Genomic DNA, 20283 nt, shown 5'->3' on the forward strand with positions numbered 1-20283 from the left:
GACCTACATTTAAATATATCAATCATTACATTAAATGCATAGAATCAAACACTAGTTGCTATAGTTTGGACATTTGACCTCTAAACCTAGTGTTGAAATTTGATCCCCAATGTTGGACGTGAAGCCTAATGGGAAGTGTTTGGATCATGGGGACAGATCCCTCATGAATGGCTTGGTGACATTCTCATGGGAATGAGTGAGTTCTCACTCTTAGTTCTCATGAGAACTGGTTGTTGAAAAAAGCCTGGTCCCTCTTCCGCTCTCTCTTCTGCCTCCTCTCTTGACATGTGATCTGCACACACCAGCTCTCCTTTGTCTTCTCTCACGAGTGGAAGCTTCCTGAGGCCCTCACCAGATGCAGATGCTGGTACTATGCTTCTTGTATACCTGAAGAACCATCAACCAAATAAACCTCTTTTCTTCAGAAATTACCCAACCTCAGGCATGCCTTTATAGCAACACAAATGGATAAAGACACTAACTGATTTAATTAATTGGTTGAATTAATTAAAAGACATATGCAACTGCCTTAAAAACACAAACTCCAACTGTATGCTGTCTATGAGAAGCTATCTTTAATATATAAACTAAAGATATTTATCATTGAAGATTATAAACACATACACCATGTAAAACTTAAGAACAAGAAAGCTACAGTGGCTATATTAATATCAAAGTAAACACCAAAACAATGACTAATTATCTGAGATAAATATGACATATCAGAATTATTAAAATTTGTCAAGTCCTTAGAATAACATAACAATCCTAAATGTGTATGCATTTGGAACTTCAAAATACATAAACAAAACTTACAGAACTAAGGGATAAATGAACAAATCCAGTAGACAAAAAAAGGACTAAATATATATAATTTTTCTCCCAAGACTTTCAACCATCTTGATCTAATTAACATTTATAAATACTACCTAACAACTGTGGAATGCACACTCTTTTCAAGTGCGCATGCAATGATTGCCAAGATAGATTCTGGCCATGAACAAATCTTAGTAAATTTCAAAAGATCAAAATCCTACAGACTATATTCTCTGACCTCAATGTAATTAAATTAGAAATCCAACAAAAACAAGTACTTTTAAAAGTCCTAAAATAACTGGAAATTAAACAACACATTTTTTAAAGTGTATTAAAGAAAAAAAATCACAGGGGAAAAACTTCAAAGCAATAATATTAATAGCAAAACACTACTGATTGAGATTTGTGGCATTCATCTAAAACAATGCTTAGAGGAATACTTATAATTTTAAATGGTTATATTGGGAAGAAAGGTTTAAAAATAATTACTTAAATTTATATCTTTAAAAGCAGGAAAAAGGAATGCAAATCAAGCCAAAGCAAGCAGAAAGAAAGAAATAATGATGATTAAATCAGATACCAATGAAATAGAAGACAAAGAATTTTAAAAACCAACAAACTAAAAATTTGTTTCCTTGAAAAGGTTATTATATACTGCTAACAAGACTTAGCAAGAAAAAAATGAGAGGAAACACAAATTATCAATATCAGGAATGAAAGAGGTAACATCACTACAGATCCTACAGGTATTAAGAAAGAATCCTATAGGCATTAAAAAAGAATGCAAGAGGTGACATCACTACAGATCCTACATGCATTAAAAGGCTATCAAGGGCATATTATGATCAATGCTTTGCCAACATATTAGAAAATACTGTTGAGGAAAATACTGTTGGTGTGTACATATTAGAAAATGTTGAGGAAATTCCTTGAAAAACACAATTTTCCAAATTGGCATTATGAAACAGAATATCTGATTAGCCCTCTGTTTATTAAAGAAGTTGAATTTTTATTAATCTTTTCCCACAAACAAAACTAGGCCCAGATAAATTTCACTTGTCAGTTGTATCAAACATTTAAAGAAGAAATACCAATCATGTACAAATACCATCAGAGCATAGAGGAGGAGGAACACTTCCAAATCATTTTGAATCCAGCATAATCTTGATGCTGAAACCTGACAAGGACATTACAAGAAAAGAAAGTTACAGAGCAATATCTCTCATGAACTTAGATGAAAAAATTATTAACAAAATGTAAGAAATTGGTATTTTTGCTAACATTCATGACTGAATTAGGTTTATTTGAAATAAGAGATAAAACTGCTTCTAGTATTTTTCCTTATATGGGAATCCCACAGGACCTGACTCTGGGAGACCCTACTCAAAAGATATTTAGATGGCACAGGGCTGCAGCCTATGTGAAAGGACGTATATGTAAAAAGCACAGGCTGAACCCTGAAGAACAAGGCCTTGACATTTGAATGGGCCTCCAAATCATTCTACAACAACCACATCCCCTAGGTCTTCCTTAGTACCACCAGAATGGAACAAAGCTGGCAAGGAATTGGTAAATAATCTGGTTTAAAAAATGGTATTAATGGTTGCTCAATAAATATTTGTTTAATTAATTAATTGACTAATTCAGAATTACTGAGTAAAATCCTAGTAATGGAAATTTCCCTGATTGAAGGAGTATTCCTCAGGCACAATGTTACTAACATGTTGGACAGGGCAGTTCCTGCTGAATGAGCTGTCTCATACATTGTAAGACACTCAGTACTCTGGGTTCCCAGGCCTTATATTTCAATAGCATCCCATCAATACATCACGCAAAAATATATATATATATATATAAATAAATATATATATAAATATATATATAAATATGTATATATATAAATATGTTGTACATATCTTCACACATTTTCATGCTTTCTGTGGTGGGCAGCACTACTGGGAGCTAAGAACCAACATTCTTGCCAATGCATTTAGGAAAAAGCAGACCATAACACAAAGGTCACAGTAGGAAAACAGTACATTTCCCCTGAAACTTCACACAGCTCTTGCTTTAATCAGTGGCCTCCAAAAAGGACTTGCACATCCCAGGAGATGAACAAGACATTGGCTGGGGTATCAGTAAATACAAATAACTTCTATTTATTTTTTATTTTGACTCTTAAAAAAGAAAGAACAGAGATGAAGGCAGAGCAAGATGGCAAAATAGGACTTTCCAGTGATTGCCCCCTACAAAAACATCAATTTAAGCAACTGTCTACACACAAAAATACCTTCACAAGAGCTAGGAAAACCAGGTGACAGATCACAGTACCTGGTTACAGCACAATATGAGGGTATAAAAGATAGTTTTACCTTACCTGCATCACCCCTACCTGTACCCCAAGAAGCACGATGCAGAAAAATACCATTACCTGGGCAAAAGACAGGGAAGAAAGAATAGGACTTTATCTTGGACCCTAATACAGGGCCTGACACAGTAAAATCCAGCAGCAGGCAGATGCACATGGCCCTTGACTGCAGGCTGGTACTTGTGGACTAAGCCTCCAGACCTACCCTGGTGCCAAACAGGAACCCATAGCTGCTGTGAGATGGATGCAAGCTCTAGCCCATATCACCACTGGCTGACGACAGTGGCCATGGGCTAAAAAAAACCCACAGTGACAGGCAGGCCTCAGATGCCATGGGCTTCAGTCATGCCTCAGTGTGGCACTAGCCTCAGTGGCCATGGACTTTGGGTATGCCCCAACACTGTATCAGCCACAGCAGCTATAAGAATCCAGCTCAGTGCTGCGCCAGCCTTGGTGGCCATAAGATTCCAACCCAGCACTGTGCCAGTCATCATGGTGGTCCTGGGCTTACGACACCCCCTAGTGTTGCAACGTCTGTAGTGGTCAAATGCTTAGGGACCACACCAGATGACTTGCCCAGAATCTCTGGACAGGCTTACTAGTGAAGGATATTTCCAGACAAAGCCAGACAGCAAAGACTGGAATAAGCTCTTACTTCTTTAATGCAGACATTGATGTACAACCACAAGGATCAAGAACGATCCAGGAAACATGACATCACCAAATGGATATAGTAACATACTAGTGACTGACCCTACAAATATGGAGATGTATGAACGGCCTGACAACATTTTCAAAGTAGTTGTTTTAAGGAAGCTCAATGAACTTCAAGAAAATACAGAGAAACAATTCAACAAAATGAGGAAAATCATAAGTTACCAGAATAAAAAATGTAACAGAGAGACTGGCATGATAATAACAAAACAGTAATCAGGGAGCTGAAAAATAACTGAACACAAAGAAAAATGCAATAGAGAGTATCAACAGCTGAATTGAACAAGCAAAAGAAAGAATCTGGAATTTGAAGAGAGGTTAATTTGAAAATATACAGAGCAGAAAAAAATAAAAAAGAAAGAGAGGGAATGAAGAAAGCTATGGGACTTACGGGATAGCATCAAAAGAGCAAATGTTCAAGAGGGAGTAGAGAATGATAAAGGGGTAGAAAGATTAAAGAAATAATAGCAGCAAACTTTCCAAACCTGGAGAAAGATATAAATATCTGGTTACAGAAAGGTCAAAGGTCTCTAATCCTTCAACTCAATCCAAATAAGACTACCCCAAAAGATATTATAATCAAACTGTCAAATATCAAAGACAGAGAGAGAAAGCTGAAAGAAGGAAGAGAAAAGAAGCTAATAACATGCAAGGAAGTTCCAATATGTCCAGTTTCTCAGCAGAAATTTCACAGACCAGAGGAGAATAGAATCAAACATTCAAAGAGCTCAAGGAGAAAAATAAAAAGCCCTGCCAATCAAGAATTCTGTACTCACCAAAGCTGTCCTTCCCAAATGAAGGAGAGATAAAGACTTTCACAGATAAACAAAAGCCGAGGGAGTTTATCACTACCAGACCTGCCTTATAAGAAATGCTAAAGGGAATTCTTCAAGCTGAAAGAAAAGGACACTAATGAGTAACACAAAAACATCTAAAAGTATAAAACTCACTAAGTAGACAAATTCAGAATGCTCTAATACTGCAATGGTGGTTTTTAAATTACTTATTAGTAGAAAGGTTAAAGGACAAAACTATTAATAATAATAACTAAAATAATATGTTAAGGGACGTGCAATGGAAAAAGATATAAATCATATCAAAAATTCAAAATTGAGGGATAGAGTTAAAGTTTAGAAGGTTTTTGTGATCAAAGTTAACTTGTTATCAGCTTAAAATAACTTCTTATAACTATTAAATGGTTTTTGTAAGCCTTGTGGTAATCACAAAGCAAAAACCTATAATAGATACACTAAAAATAAAAAGCAAGTAATTAAAACATACTACTGGAGAAAAATCACTTACTCACTAAGAAAGAGTAAGAAATGAAAAAAGGATCCACTAAACAGCTAGAAAACAATTAACAAAATGGCAGCAGTAAGTTCTTACTTATCAATAATTACCTTGAACTTCAAGGATTAAATTTTCAATAAAAATACATAGAGTGGCTGTATAAAAAACAAGATCCACCTATATGCTGCCTACAAGAGATTCACTTAACCTGTAAGGACACATAGACTGAAAATGATAGGACAGAAGCAGATATTCCTTACAAATAGAAACCAAAGGAGAACGGGGTAGCTATGTTTATATCAGATAAAATAAATTTTAAGTCAAACACTGTAAAAGGAGACAAGGTTATTATATAATCATAAAGGGGTCAATTCACCAACAGGGTATAAAAATTTCAAACATATGCATCCAATCTAATTAATAATTAAGAAAATATAAATAGATCTGAAGGAAGAGATAGACTGCAATACAATAATAGCACGATAATAGTAGGGGACTTCAGTATTCCCCTTTCACATGGACAGATTGTCCAGAGGGAAAATCAACCAGAAAATGTTAGATTTAAACTGAACTCTAGACCAAATACACATACATAGAACATTCTACCCAACAGATGCAGAATACACACTCTTCTCAACTGCACACATAATATTATGTAGGATAGCTCATATGTTAGGTCACAAAACAAGTCTTACCAAATTTGAGAAGACTGAAATCATACCAAGTATCTTTTCAGACCACAATGGTATAAAACTGGAAATCAGCACCAGGAGGAACTTCGGAAAATTAACAAATACACTGAAACTAAACAACATGCACCTGAACAACCAATGGGTCTGTGAATAAATTAAAAGATAAATTAAAATATTTCGTGGGCAAATGACATGAATAGACATTTCCAAAAGAATATATACAAATGGCCAACAAACATATGAAAAAATGTTCAACATCACTAATCATTGGGGAAATGCAAATTAAAATCAGGATGATACACCACCTTACCCCAGCCAGAATGGCCATTAATAGAAAGCCAAAAAACAATAGATGTTGGCATGGATGTGGTTAAAAAAAGAAAAAAAGAATGCTTATATATAGGAACACAAATTAGTACACCCTCTATGGAAAACAGTATGGAGATTTCTTAAAGAACTAAATGTAGACATATCATTTTATCCAGCAATCCTACTACTGAATTACTGAGTATCTACCAAAAGGAAAATAAGTCATTATCTTAAAAGGACAACTGCATATGTATGTTTCTCACAGCATAATGCACAATTGCAAAGATATACAGCCAATCTAAGTGCCCATCAATCAATGAGGGATAATGTGGTAGAAGAAAATGTGGTATATACACACCATAGAATATTACTCAGGCATATAAAAGAATGAAATAATGTATTGCAGCAACTTGGATGGAGCTGCAGGCCATTATTCTAAGTGAAGCAACTCAGGAATGGAAAACCAAATACCATATGTTCTACTTATAAGTGAGATCTAAGCTATGGGTATACAAAGGTATACAAAGACAGTGGTATAATGGCATTTGGAGACTCAGAAGTGGGGAGGATGGGGTGAGGAATAAAAAACTAAATATTGGGTCCAATGTGCACTGCTTGGGTTACAGGTGCACTGAAATCTCAGACTTCACCACTACACGATTCATCCATATAACCAAAAGCCACTTGAACTACAAAATCTATTGAAGTAAAAAAATTTATTAATTTAATTAAATTAAAACATTTCTTGAGACAAATGAAAATGGAAACACAACATAACAAAACCTATGGGTACAGCAAAAGCAGTCTAAGAGGAAAGTTTATAGCAATAAACACCTACCTCAAAAAATATATATCTCAAATAAACAATCTAATGTTACACCTCAAGGAAGCAGAAATACAAAACCAAACAACTTAAACAAGTAGAAGGGAGAAAATAATAGAGAGCAGAGCAGAAATAGAGAATACAAATACATAAATATCAATAAAAACAAAGAGCTAGTCTCTTGAAAAGATAAACAAAATAGACAAACCTAGAGCTACACTAAGAAAAAAAGAGCAAAGACTCAAATAAAATCAGAGGTAAAAAAGGAAAAATTACAACTGATGCCACAGAAATACAAAGGATTGTAAGAGACTACTGTGAACCATTATACATGAACAAATTAGTTAACGTAAAAGAAATGAATAAATTCCTAGACACATACATTCTACCAAGATTGAATTATAAAGAAACCTAAAATCTTAACAAACCAATAATGAGTAAGGAGATGGAATCAGTAATAAAAAATCTCCTGGCTGGGTGCAGTGGCTCACACCTGCACTTTGGGAGGCCAAGGCAGGTGGATCACCTGAGGTCAAGAGTTTGAGACCAGCCTGGTCAACATGGTGAAACCCCATCTCTACTAAAAATACAAAAATTAGCCAGGCATGGTGGCACGTGCCTGTAATCTCAGCTACTCTGGAGGGTGAAGCAAAAGAATCACTTGAACCCAGGAGGCAGAGGTTGCAGTGAGCCAAAATCATGCCACTGCACTCTGGCCTGGGCAACAGAGTGAGACTCCATGTCAAAAAAAAAAAAAACTCTTCCAGCAAAGAAAAGCTCACAACTGAATGGCTTCACTGCTGAATTCCACCAAACATTTAAAGAATAACTAATATCAATTCTTCTCAAACTCTTCCCAAAAAATTGAAGAGGAGAGAGTATTTCCAAATCCAGTCTCTAAGGCAGCATTACCCTGATGCCAAAACCATGCAAGGTCATAACGAAAGAGTAAAACTTACGGACCAATACCCCGGATGAACATAGATGCAAAAATGCTCAGCAGAATATTAGCAAACCAAATTTAATAGCACATTAAAAAGATCATTCACCATTACCAAGTGGGATTCACCCCAGAAAAGCAAGGATGGTTCAACATATGCAAATCAGTAAATGTGATACATCATATTAACAGAATGAAGGACAAAAAAACTATATAATCATTTCAATAGATGCAGAATGAGCATTTGACAAAACTCAACATGTCTTCATAATAAAAACTCTCAACAAATTATGTATAGAAGAAATGTGCCTCAACACAGTAAAGGCCATATATGACAAACCCACAGCTAACATACTGAATGGCAGGAAAATTGAAAGGTTTTTCCTCTAACATCTGGAAGAAGAAAAGGATGCCCACTTTCACCACTTTTATTCACCACAGTACTAGAAGTTATAGCCAAGGCAATCGGGCAACAGAAAAAAATTAAAAGCATCTAAATTGGAAAGAAAGACAATTAAATTGTCCCTATTTGCAAATGACACAGTCTTATACAGAGAAAACCCTAAAGACTCCACTAAAAATTAGAATTAACAAATTAGTAAAGTTGTAGACTACAAAATTAACAACAAAAATCAGCAGTTATATACATACTAACAGCAAACTATCCAAAAAAGACAAAAAGGAAACCATTCCATCTACAATAGTTGTCAAAAACAAATAAATAAAGTACTTAGGAATAAATTTAAGGAGGTGGACTATATCTACAAGGAGAACTATAAACATAGATTAAAGAAATTGAAAAAGACACAAATTTAAAGATATTCCATGTTCATGGATTGGAAAGATAAATACTGTAAAAATGTCCACACTACCCAAAGTGCTCTATGGATTTAGTGTAACCCCTATCAAAATACCAATGACATTCTTCACAGAAATAGAAAAAAACAATCCTTAAATTTGTATAGAACCACAAAGAAAGCCAGAATACCCAAAGCAATCTTGAGCAAAAAGAACACACCTGGAGGCATCACACTATCTGGCTTAAAAATATACTACAAAACTATACTAATCAAAACAGCATGATACTGGCATAAAAACAGACACATAGATCAATGGAATAGAATAGAGAGCCAAAAAATAAATCCACATATGTACAGTCAATTGATTTTTGACAAGGGTGCCAAGAACACACAATGGGGAAAGGACAATCTCTTCAATAAAAGGTATTGAGAAAACTGTATAGCCACAGGCAGAATAATAAAATTAGACCCTTATCACCACCAAATACAAAAATCAACTCAAAATGAATTACAGCCTTAATTGTAGGACCTGAAAATATGAAACTACTGGAAGAAAAAGGGAAAAGATCCATGACACTGATCTGAGCAATGATTTTTTGGATATGACCTCGAAAGCACAGGCAACAAAAGCAAAAACAAACAAATGAGATTACATCAAACTAAAAAGTTTCTCTAAAGGAAAGGAAAAAAAATCAACAGAGTAAAGAGACAACCTACAGAATGGGGGAAAATATTTGCAAACTATACATCTGAAAAGGGATTAATATCCAAAATATTAAAGGAACTTAAATATTAAAACAAAACTTGGTTTTTAAATGGGCAAAAGTCCTGAATAGACATTTCTCAAAAGAAAACATACAAATGGAGAACAGATATATGAAAAAATGCTCACTATTACTAATTATCAGGGAAATGCAAATCAAAATCACGATGAGCTATCATTTCACTCCTGTTAGAATGGCTAATATCAAAAAATAAGTGTTGGCAAGGATATGGAGAAAAGGATACCCATACACCCTGTTGATGGGAATGTAAATTAGTATAGCTATTATGGAAAGCAGTATGGAGTTTCCTCAAACCACTAAAAATAGAACTACTATATGATCCAGCAATCCTACTACTGGATATATATCCAAAGGAAATAAAATCAGTAAGTCAAAGAGATATCTGCACTCTCTTGTTTAGTGCAGCACTATTCACAACAGCCAAGATACGAGATCAACCTAAGTATCCATCAATAGATGACTGGATAAAGAAAACATAGTGTATACACACAATTAAATACTATTCAGCCATAAAAAGGAAAGAAATCCTGTCATTTGCTACATGAATGAACCTCGAGGGCATTATGTTAAACAAAATAACCAAAGCACAGAAAGACAAATACCACATAACCTCACTCATGTGGAATTTTAAAAAATTTATCTCATAGAAGTAGCAAGTAGAATGATGCTTATCAGAGGCTGGGGTGGTTGTGGCAGTGGGAATCAGGAAGATGTTAGTCAAAGGATATCCCATTACAATTAGGACATCTAGTCAAGAGATCTATTGTACAGTATGGTGATCATAGTTAATGATGATGGACTGCATTCTTGAAAAACACAGAAAGAGTGGGTAAGTGTTCTTGCCACAAAAAAGACTATATGAGGCAATGCATTTGTTACTTAGCTAGACACAGCCATTCATGATGTATATATTCTTCAAAACATCGTGTTGTACATGATAAATACATACAGTTATATCTGTCAATTTAAAAAGTAAAAAATAAAAAGGATGAAATTAAGCATTCTTTAAAACATGGATTGACAGTCGTACGTCTACTTAATACACATATATTGGGGCACACGTGCAAGTATTTTCTACTAATACGGATGTAAAATCAAAGCAAGCTCAGAGACCTGTGGTTTTTGAGGGGCCTTCAGAGCTGATGCAGCCACCTCAAAGGCTAAATGGCAGCATGCTGGTTGGTTGTGGGTACTGTACCTTCACAATGTGGGAATCCGATCTGTGACAAAATCTGTTTCAAGGTCAATTTGTTGCTCTTAAGCCCATACAGTTGAAGCCATCTCTCAGATGAAATGAGACTCTGCTCAGCCAAGTCTGTTTTGGTGTTACTCCATCCCTCTTGCCTCTGCAGCTGCTGCTCAGAGATGGTAGAAGATGAGCCTGATTTCTCCATCTCTGAATCAAGATCTAAGTCACAGCAAACTCCTGTAAGGGCAATTGTAAACTCAGACTTCCTGAAAACTTGGAAATAATCTAACGCCAACAGGGGATTGGCTTAACATAGATTATAGTACACTCATGAAGTGGAATGCTATTTATCAATTAAAATTACACATGTATATTTGGTAGAAAAGAGGATACTCACATGAATTGGTAAGAGGTATCCATAAAGTTCAATATTCAAATGTATATATATCCACAAAAACACCTAGAAAGATATACCGTAACAGGTTTAAAGTAGTTTTCTTTGTGTGGTGGTAGTATGTGTGGTTTTTGCCTTTTCTATATTGTTGAAATTTTTGCATTATTTGAATATTTCTAAAATGGGGTTTACTTTTTTTTTTTTTTTTCAGAAGGAGTCTCGCTCTGTTGCCCAGGCTGGAGTGCAATAGCACAATCTAGGCTCACTGCAACCTCCGCCTCCCAGGTTCAAGCGATTGCCCTGCCTCAGCCTCCTGAGTAGCTGGGATTACAGGTGCACACCACCATGCCCAGCTAATTTTTGTATTTTTAGTAGAAATGGGGTTTCACCATGTTGGTCAGGCTGGTCTTGAATTCCTGACTTTGTGATCTGCCCGCCTCAGCCTCCCAAAGTGTTGGGATTACAGGAGTGAGCCATGAGCCCAGCAGGAATTTACTTTTACAATCAGAAAACTGCAAAGCTCTTCCATTTTGGAAAAAAATAAATACTAGCCCCAGAACCTTCACTACACATCTGTATTGCAGTTATAATCACACCTGACATTTTGCTCCCAACGAGGATGAGAAGGATAAAACCCTGACAGGTTTTTACCTGTCGAACAGGTGTAGTGGCTAATTGGGAGCTGGTGGTGGTTGGGAACCAGACCACAGCTCAGCCCAGCTGGAATACATGTATCCACTTTCTGGGTGTTTTATTGTCTGGGGCTTTGCTCTACAATTGGACTTAAGCATTCTGGCCCATGTAGCCATCTGTTCTGGGATCAGCTGGACCCAAGGCCATATGCAACATACTAAACTCACCTAGATCTGCCTAAATATAGCTAGTGTAGGCAAGAGGAAAGGATGGGGCCAAACTATAAGGCAGTCTTAACCCACTCACCACAAGTGGGCAGGGCCTGGTGACCTGGAGAAAGTGTAGAAAGTTCTGCTTACTTCCGTATCCAGAATTCGCAATGCTTGTAAACTGATACCCTGAATTGTAAGACTTTTTAACAATGAAAGTATGTTCTTTCCCTATTTCTAAAACTTTAACTGTATTTCCGAAAAGTTTCACTGTCATGACATGGAAATTCAAACACAAAAATCAGTTGGACCAAGTCAGGGACGCTTTATAAAAAGAAGTGAGAAGTACTATCATTAGCAAGTACTTATTTAACATCATGTTATGTGTAATTTACATTTAATCCTTATAATAACCTTATGAGGTAGGTACTATTCTTATTTTCATTTTACAGTTGAGGAAACCAAGACAGAGAGGAGTTAATTAACTTGTCCACAATCTTACAACTGGTAAGGGGTGGAGTTAAGATTCTAAACCAGGCCATTCAGCTCCAGGATCTGTGTGCTGTAATCTTTAGTGTAATAGAAGCAAGGCAACAACTTCCATTTGTTGGTCCTTTTATATGCGCTAGCTCACAGCTTCTTCATCACCGTATCAGTTACTCATTATTCCCACGCCACTTATATTTGAGGAATGGGAAGCTTCAAGAATTTAAAGAACTTGCTCACAGGTTCTGCCACAGCCAGTAAATGAGAAAAGCAGGAGTCAAAGCCATTTCTTAACCACTCTGCTCTCTTTACAATTAACCTCCTCCAGCCAGGTTCTATGGGACAAGGCAATCTGCATTCCAGTAGGACTGTATTCTACTAGGGCCCCAGGTCCTTGTCGGAATGCGAATCCTTGTTCTCAGAGCTCAGACTCTATAAGCTTCTTGGCTTATCACTCTCAAGCTTTTAAAGACAATGAGGCTGGGTGCAGTGGCTCATACTGGTAATCCCAGCACGTTGAGAAGATCACTTGAGCTCAGGAGTTCGAGACTACCCTGATTAACATAGTGGAGAACTCATCTCTATTAATGTTTTCTTTAATTAGTCAGGCACGGTGGTGCATGCCTGTAGTCCCAGCTACATGAGACACTGAAGCAAGAGGATTGCTTGAGCCCAGGAGTTCGAGGTTGCAGTGAGCTCTAATTGCACCACTGCACTCCAGCCTGGATAACAGAGCAAGAACTTGTCTTAAAAAAATAAAGATAATAATTTCCATTTCAAGGTTTATGTGAATTTGTATTGTTCACATAAGCTGAGTTGCAAAGGTATACAAATTATTATTATTGGTGAAGATCTAGCCTTCTTTCTACAAAGGCTCGATTTGATGAGAATGTTACAATATTACTTGGAGAGTATCACGTAGGAGTGGAAAAGTTTAGAATCAAAACTCAGTATAAGCCCATTCTGCCACTTTAAGGTGATTCCACGTCTCTAGGATAGTAATACCACCTGCTCACTCTAACTCCCAGGGCTACTCAAGGAACAACTGTGCTGATGTATAAGTTATGGGTGGATAAGCACTTTATATATTTGAAACAGCTATGTGCAAATACAAGTCATGGTTCTTTAGTTATTGTATTTTGTTTCATGAGAACCACTTTCATCCCAAGCACTTTTTATCTCCATGTCTCCAATCCTGTTGAGCTAGAAAGTTTAGACTCATAGAACATGAAAACAAGGGCAGACTAATATGCTTCAACTTTCTTTTCAGGATCTGTCCACAAAGACTGGAGCTGAAAATCTTTTACATTTGGTCAGTTGTTCCAAGAAACAAGAAAGGGAAGCTCAGAAGAATTTTTTTTTTTTTTTTTTTTTTTTACTATTTCGTCATTTCCAGTTAATTTTTCTCTTCCCTGAAACACACCCATCTCCTACAATATTCTTGCTGAAGGGAGTACTAAGCTTAAAAGGGAGCACGTTTACATAAACTGCCCTAATAAGATTTTGTAAGGGGGATTTTGGAACCTTAAAGAGGAGTTCAGAATAGTCACAGCTGTGTTTTTAAGCTAAAGGGACATGTTTTTGATCCCAAAAAAAGGGCAATCAAAAATTCTCCAGCATAGCTAAGGTGCACGCCCCAGTCCCTTTCGCACTCATACGACTTTTTAAAAAATTAATTTTTTAAAAAAGTGTAATTGGCCCTACTGGATCTGAGAACCAGTACGGTTCAGTCTGATTCAGATCTTACCTCCAGGGTTTTGTAGCCTGAGAATATTTGTATTATCTGAAATACAAATGGAATATTTGTATTGTCTGGGGGGGGGGGGAACAAGGAAGGAAAGGGGGAAAGGGAGAAAAGGCATCTCCCAACAGAAGGAATCGCTCCACTCAAGTGGGATAGGAACTGTTCTGTCAGAGCAAGGAAGCCTGCTGGGAGCCGGGACCTAACAAAGTAGTCCCTTCTCCCCACCCCACCCCCGCTAGCCCGCCTGCTTTCCCACCTCCAAGCTGGTCCCAGACGGTTCTCCTATGCGGAATCTTAGGCTGCAAGGCTCATTTCAAATGCTGCCTCTGCCATTGAGCCTCGCCGGCACCCCTTCGCAACCTTCCGCAGCCCCTCCCTGGGAAAACCCTAACTTTTGCTATGGTACTTCATCACCAAGGTCTCGGGCACTTCAGGCTTGTCCTCACTAGACTTAAAGACAGTTCAGTGACTACGGAGACAAACTACAGGAAGATTCTCAGCACAGGGCCTCATACGCAGCAGGCACTTTGTGTGAGAGTTGAGATGAATAAAAGTGATCACTCAGAAATAAATAAAACTGATTAACTCAGAGCTACTGAGAGAATCCTGATTTTGTTCAAAGAAGGCAAATATCCACAGTGTTAACAAGGCTAATATCAGGAAACAGCTCTTTTAAAAAAAGGGATATATTGGCCGGGCACGGTAGCTCACGCCTGTAATCCCCCCTTAAAGTGCCAAAGTGCCCCCTTGGCACTTTGGGAGGCTGAGGCGGGCGGATCACCTGAGGTCACGAGTTTGAGACCAGCCTGGCCACCATGGTGAAACCCTGTCTCTACTAAAAACACAAAAATTAGCCGGGCGTGGTAACACATGTCTGTAATCCCAGCTACTAGGGAGGCTGAGGCAGGAGAATTGCTTGAACCCAGGGGGCAGAGGTTTCAGTGAGCCGAGATTGCGCTCCAGTCTGGGCGACAGAATGAGACCCCGTCTCAAAAAAATATAAAGGGATCCCCTTTATATTATTTTCTGGATAAAACTCTGGTATTTATTTATTTACTATTATTCAGAGTTTCCTCAGCTAAGGTTATTATAAATTGGGGAACCGAGGAACCACCCAGAAGTCGGAAACAACATACCGGACTTAAGCATTGCCCTAAGTTTTAGAGGCCATCCCAAGAACCATTCATAGAGTTTGGATAGGAAAGTATTTCCTTAGAAGAAGGAGGAAGTGTAAAAGGAAAAACAAGGAAGTGAAAGTCTGAGCTGAAGGTGTGGGCAGGCAAAGCTTTGGGGAAAATAGAAAGGTTAAGCTGGCAGCAGTCCAAGGGCCCCAGCTCCCGGAAGCGGATGCTCTTGGGCTGCCCTGGGCGACAGTCTTGTGAAGTCGGCATGCCCTCAGAGAAAAGGTCCTACGTGCTCAGAGGTTCAGGGACGGTGCAGGGTTTAGAGTCCATTCATCCAGTTGAGACATTCAGTAAGCTTCTAGCTACTTTATTATCAACACCCCAAATTTCCTATACGCCTGTTAGTTTCTGAAAAAGAAGTCTGGGCTAGGTGGACATGTATCTTGTGATTTAGGTGAATTTGTGAACGATGAGTGTTCCAGGAAGAAAGGAAACTGGGACGAAGCCTCATGATGGATCCTGATGCAACTGTTCCCCAGAAACCCTGAAACCTCCCCCCATTTTTTCTGCCCTTAAGGGACAAGGCTTGGCCGTGATCATTGGTTCAAATAATGTGGACAGAGACAAGGATATTGAAACGGACTGTCCCACGGTTGAGAAAACAGTCAAGACAAAATCTGAGAATAACTGGAGTGCTTTAGGGGGAAGGTCATTGCTGAGAAGAAACAGAGAGTTTCCAAGAAAACGAAAGGAAAAGCTCTACCAAATGGAAACTAAATCTACTTCTTAAGTCTTATCCCTTGTAAGGAGGGTGAAAGAAAGTGATATGATTGTGAAACCGTGTAAGTGTGGAATGGGCGGGAGCCAGAGGCCTTTCCAGGACAGAAAGGTGTGGGGAGCTTTATTGCAAGCAGATTGCTTTGGCTTTTAGACTATACATATTTATCATCATGTACAGCAAATGTGTTTCTTCTGGTTCCTGTGTTCGCTTCAAAGCCCAGGTGGATTTCATCCCCTTGAATTGCTGGCCTAGGGCAGAGACAGAAACTAGGAAAGCCGCTTCCCCCGCAGAGCGGCTGGGCGTGGGCTCGGGTGAGAGTAGGAGGGGCCGGTACCTTGACCCTCGGCTTGCCCCGGATAGCGGACGATTAAGTGGGCCAGGCCAAGTCATCGAGCTTTCCTGGTACCGTTTCCGCATCTGTAAAGTGGGCGTGTGGTCCAGCTCGGAAACGGCATTTTTCCAAGACCTCCCCAGGCGGCTCGTGGGAAGGCTCGGCACCTGGGCGGCCCTGGCGCGGCAGGGATCGCTCCCACACTTACTAGGCAACACGTCGGGGGGAAGACGAGGCGGCTCCCGCTCAGCAGTCACCCTCCCATCCTCCCGGGCCCGCCTGACCCGAGCGGGCGGACGAGGTAAGCATCCCGTTGCTGAGGCAGCGATTCCTGCGAGCTACGGCTGCGCGCCGGCGCGAAGGACTCCGGCTGTTCTAGGTCTCTGTGACCTGCGCCTCGGCTTCCGAGCGCGGTCTGTTGACGACGGCGTCTCCTGGACACGGCCAATCACAGCGCGGCTCCCTGAGCCGGCCCCGCCCACAGAGCGCGCCCTCACTGGGGCGTGGGCTGGGCACGTGGGGTCAAGGGGGCGGGGCGCGGGCTGGGGCGTGGAGCCAAGGGGGCGGGGCGAGGGCTGGGGCGTGGGGCCAAGGGGGCGGGGCGCCCAGGCCGTCCGCGATCCAGGTGCGGAAAGCTGGGGGTGCGGAACCACCCGGGCCGGGCCGGGCCGACCTCCACCCCAGACTCCCAGGCAGAGGCCACGCTAGAGGGACAGGGCGGATGGCGTTGCCCCCTGCGCCTACTGTCAGTGGGAAAATTAACAACAGCGGAGAATATGAATGAATGAATGAACAAACAAATACACTGATGAGCTGGGGTGGAAAGCTAGGGTGCGAGCAGATGGGGGAGGAAGGCGCCAGACGCCAAGGAGAGGCGAGAAGACTGCGGGAAACGCTACAGACGAACTTCTGTTCATACTTTTCAGTGTGCAGAGAACTGACCCCTGCGTAGTTTTAATTTTCACCTCAGCACTGTGAGGCGATGCTCTCTTCCTTGCACAGTTCAGAGAAAGAAGCTTTAAAAGAGGTGGGGCAGTTCCTTGTAGACAGACAGGAGGGACAGGGAGCTGCGATTTTGAGATTGTGGAGGCAGGGGCTCGGTTGCCCAGAACATTCTTACCTGTTTGACATGAATATTCCTAGAGGCATTATTTTCTCCATTCAGCTTTGTTTTTAACCTTTGTTTCGGTGTTACCTTATCAACTAAGCAAAAGGCTCTAAATATATTCCTATTTTTCCAGTCACTAGGAAATAAAATTGTGCTTATGAAAAGTATCTTTAAAATCGTAATAAAAGACCCCACAGTAAGTATTGTTTTTAGGTTATTGGGATAGTAAACGATTTTGGATTTTAAAATTGAAGAACTGGACAGATCATTTGCAGGTTTTTCAGTCAAAGATCTAGTAAAACATAGTTAATGTTAGAACTGAGTAATTCCGTCCCCAAGAGAAAAGTCTGCTTCATCCACAGGGATTTATTTCTCCTGCATTCTTTTAATGCTTCTATCATTTACAAAATACTGAAAGATTTGATTCCATATCACGAATCATTCCTGACAGTTATTAGATTATATATGTTTGGCCCTGCAAATGAAACCTGCCATCCACATCACCAAAAAACAAGCAAAAGGTTGATAGTACTAAAGACTGTTCAGAAGGGAGTGGAACCCCAGCCTCGCCCACGTTTGCCAATGACCCATTAATCCTTGCTGTCCACACCCTGCCACACTAATATTCTTGGATCACGGGGGTGAGACAGAGCACACAGCAACACACAGCCAAATGCCCTGCCTCACATGGTCATGCCAGGCACTCCTGTTCCACCTTCACCCCATGCCTGCTCCTTTCCCTAGGACACTTGCCACATACATGCAAGTCATCAAGATGATCTGTCCCTGTCTTTCATGTTTATGTGCCTATAAGCATACATTCTGATGAAAATGTGAAACATTACTTACTTGAATTGTAGAATGATAAGTGAGTAGAAGTTTAAGGTCCTTTTGAAGCATTACATAGTTGATACGGACTTCAGTTTAGCTAGTCACAGAATGGTTTGCCTCAGTTTTGTTTGTTGAGTTATTTGAAATAAGAAAACCTTTAGCACAGTGGTGATAAACTGTTACACTGAACTTTTGACAAATTTGTTTTGAATTTACATTTTTACAGATAATTTGTATCTTTCCTTAAACCTCAGTAATTGACATTGATCAAATCACTGCCATCCTTGTTGTCAAACCTCTGAACTTTACCATTCAGGGCTCAGATGTACTTTTAGACTTTTTGCTCATTGTCTCCAACACAAACCCCCGTCCCAGAGAGAACCGCCTGGTCCCTGCCTCTGAGCACAGATGCCTTTACTCGGGCCACCCAGATTGCCACAGTCTGGGAACCACCATCCCTTCAGGGTCAGCTCTAGCTCTTCTCTCTCTCCCCAAAGCCTTCCCATGGATGCTGCAGCCCTAATGACTTCTCTCTACCTGTACAGTCTCAAAGCATCGCTTGCCAGTACCACACTTTTGGCAACCATGTACTAGCCTTTGACAAGCCTTTCGTTAGTATTTGACCTTTGTGCTGTTTACTTTTCAGGTTAAATGGGTTTTCCTTTTCTTTATACAAGTCTGTCACTGCCACTGCTTGAGCTTATGGCCATGATCAGAATGTTTGGTGGGGGAGGGAGGGTGATAAAGAAAATGAAGGGAGGAAAAGCAGTTTTCCTAAGCCCACTGCAAAAACTGGAACCAGAGGAAACGGAGAATGTTAACTCCTTGTATATATGTGTGAGAAAGAACCTGAGCTGGAATTCAAACAGAGGCACTCCCTCTGAAGAGGAAGGAGGAATTGAGAGTGAGGCAGCTAAATCACGAAGCAGTTCCTGCTGAACCTTTGTTAGTTCTTGTGGTGAAGGGAGTTTTGGCCATCAGGGGCAGCCTTGGGAGAGGTGGGTGGGGACGGGGGGATTTAGAGATCAAATAGAGGTTTCTCTATGCTGTGATGTTCTTGAGTTCAGCATTCATTATTTGGGAGAGTGAATGCAGGCTCGTGGCTCTCAATCTAACATCTTTGATGAGGATCAGAGCTTTTTTTTTACCCTTGGCAAAGATTATGTTCACTTTTACCAGACTGAATTAACACTTAATCATAGCTAGAATGCATAGAATGTCAGATCATATTCTAACCACTTTAAATATATTACATCATTTAATACTTAGAAAGCTCCTTGAGGGAGACATTATTATCTCCATTTTCTAGATAAGTAAACTGAGGCAGAATATTAAGCTATTTCTCCAAGGCCACTCAGCTGGTGGTTCCAGAATTTGAACCCAGGCAGCCTGACTCCGCACCCTGCCCTGTTAATTATTTGCTGTGTTCATCAACTGTTGGCTTCAATTTTCTCCAAAAGGAAATTTCTGTCATCTCAGTCGTACAGTGTTTATTTAGTGCTGGATACTAATGGCACAGTGAAAACCTCACTGGATTTAAACGGATTTTTAACAGGACATGTTTCCATTTTAAATGGCATAAAGCAGGTCTGTTTTTAAATTACCCTCTCCAGCCGGGCGCAGTGGCTCACACCTGTAATCCCAGCACTTTTGGAGGCCAAGGTGAGCAGATCGCCTGAGGTCAGGAGTTCAAGAACAGCCTGGCCAACATGGTGAAATCCTGTCTCTACAAAAATACAAAAATTGGCTGGGCATGATGGCGGGTGCCTATAATCCCGGCCACTCAGAAGGCTGAGGCAGGAGAATCCCTTGAACCCGGGAGGCAGAAGTTGCAGTGAGCCGAGATTGTGCCATTGCACTCCAGCCTGGGCGACAGAGTGAGTGACGCTCTGCCTCAAAAAAAAAAAAAAAAATTA

At 39.8% G+C, this 20283-nt stretch overlaps 1 protein-coding gene and 1 long non-coding RNA gene across 4 annotated transcripts in view; one reads left to right on the plus strand and one right to left on the minus strand.

Annotated features, from left to right (window-relative positions):
- LOC105490064 (von Willebrand factor A domain containing 3B) overlaps positions 1 to 16765 on the minus strand; it is a 248703-nt gene extending 231938 nt beyond the window's left edge. For all 3 annotated transcript variants that reach the window (XR_011612122.1, XM_071077305.1, XM_071077304.1), the window contains exons 1-2: positions 16637 to 16765; positions 10736 to 10963 (exon numbers count right to left, since the gene is read on the minus strand). Coding sequence is in view for 2 of the 3 variants with exons in the window: in XM_071077305.1 (XP_070933406.1) it covers positions 10736 to 10931 (196 nt within the window). In the remaining variant the exon portion in view is untranslated. The remainder of the gene's footprint in view (positions 1 to 10735; positions 10964 to 16636) is intronic.
- Positions 16644 to 20283, plus strand: part of LOC105490065 (uncharacterized) — a 101548-nt gene continuing 97908 nt past the window's right edge. The window contains exon 1 of the long non-coding RNA XR_011612124.1: positions 16644 to 16729. This is a non-coding gene — a long non-coding RNA (uncharacterized lncRNA). The remainder of the gene's footprint in view (positions 16730 to 20283) is intronic.

Source organism: Macaca nemestrina, chromosome 13, assembly GCF_043159975.1.
Source record: "Macaca nemestrina isolate mMacNem1 chromosome 13, mMacNem.hap1, whole genome shotgun sequence".
Classification (NCBI taxonomy): domain Eukaryota; kingdom Metazoa; phylum Chordata; class Mammalia; order Primates; family Cercopithecidae; genus Macaca; species Macaca nemestrina.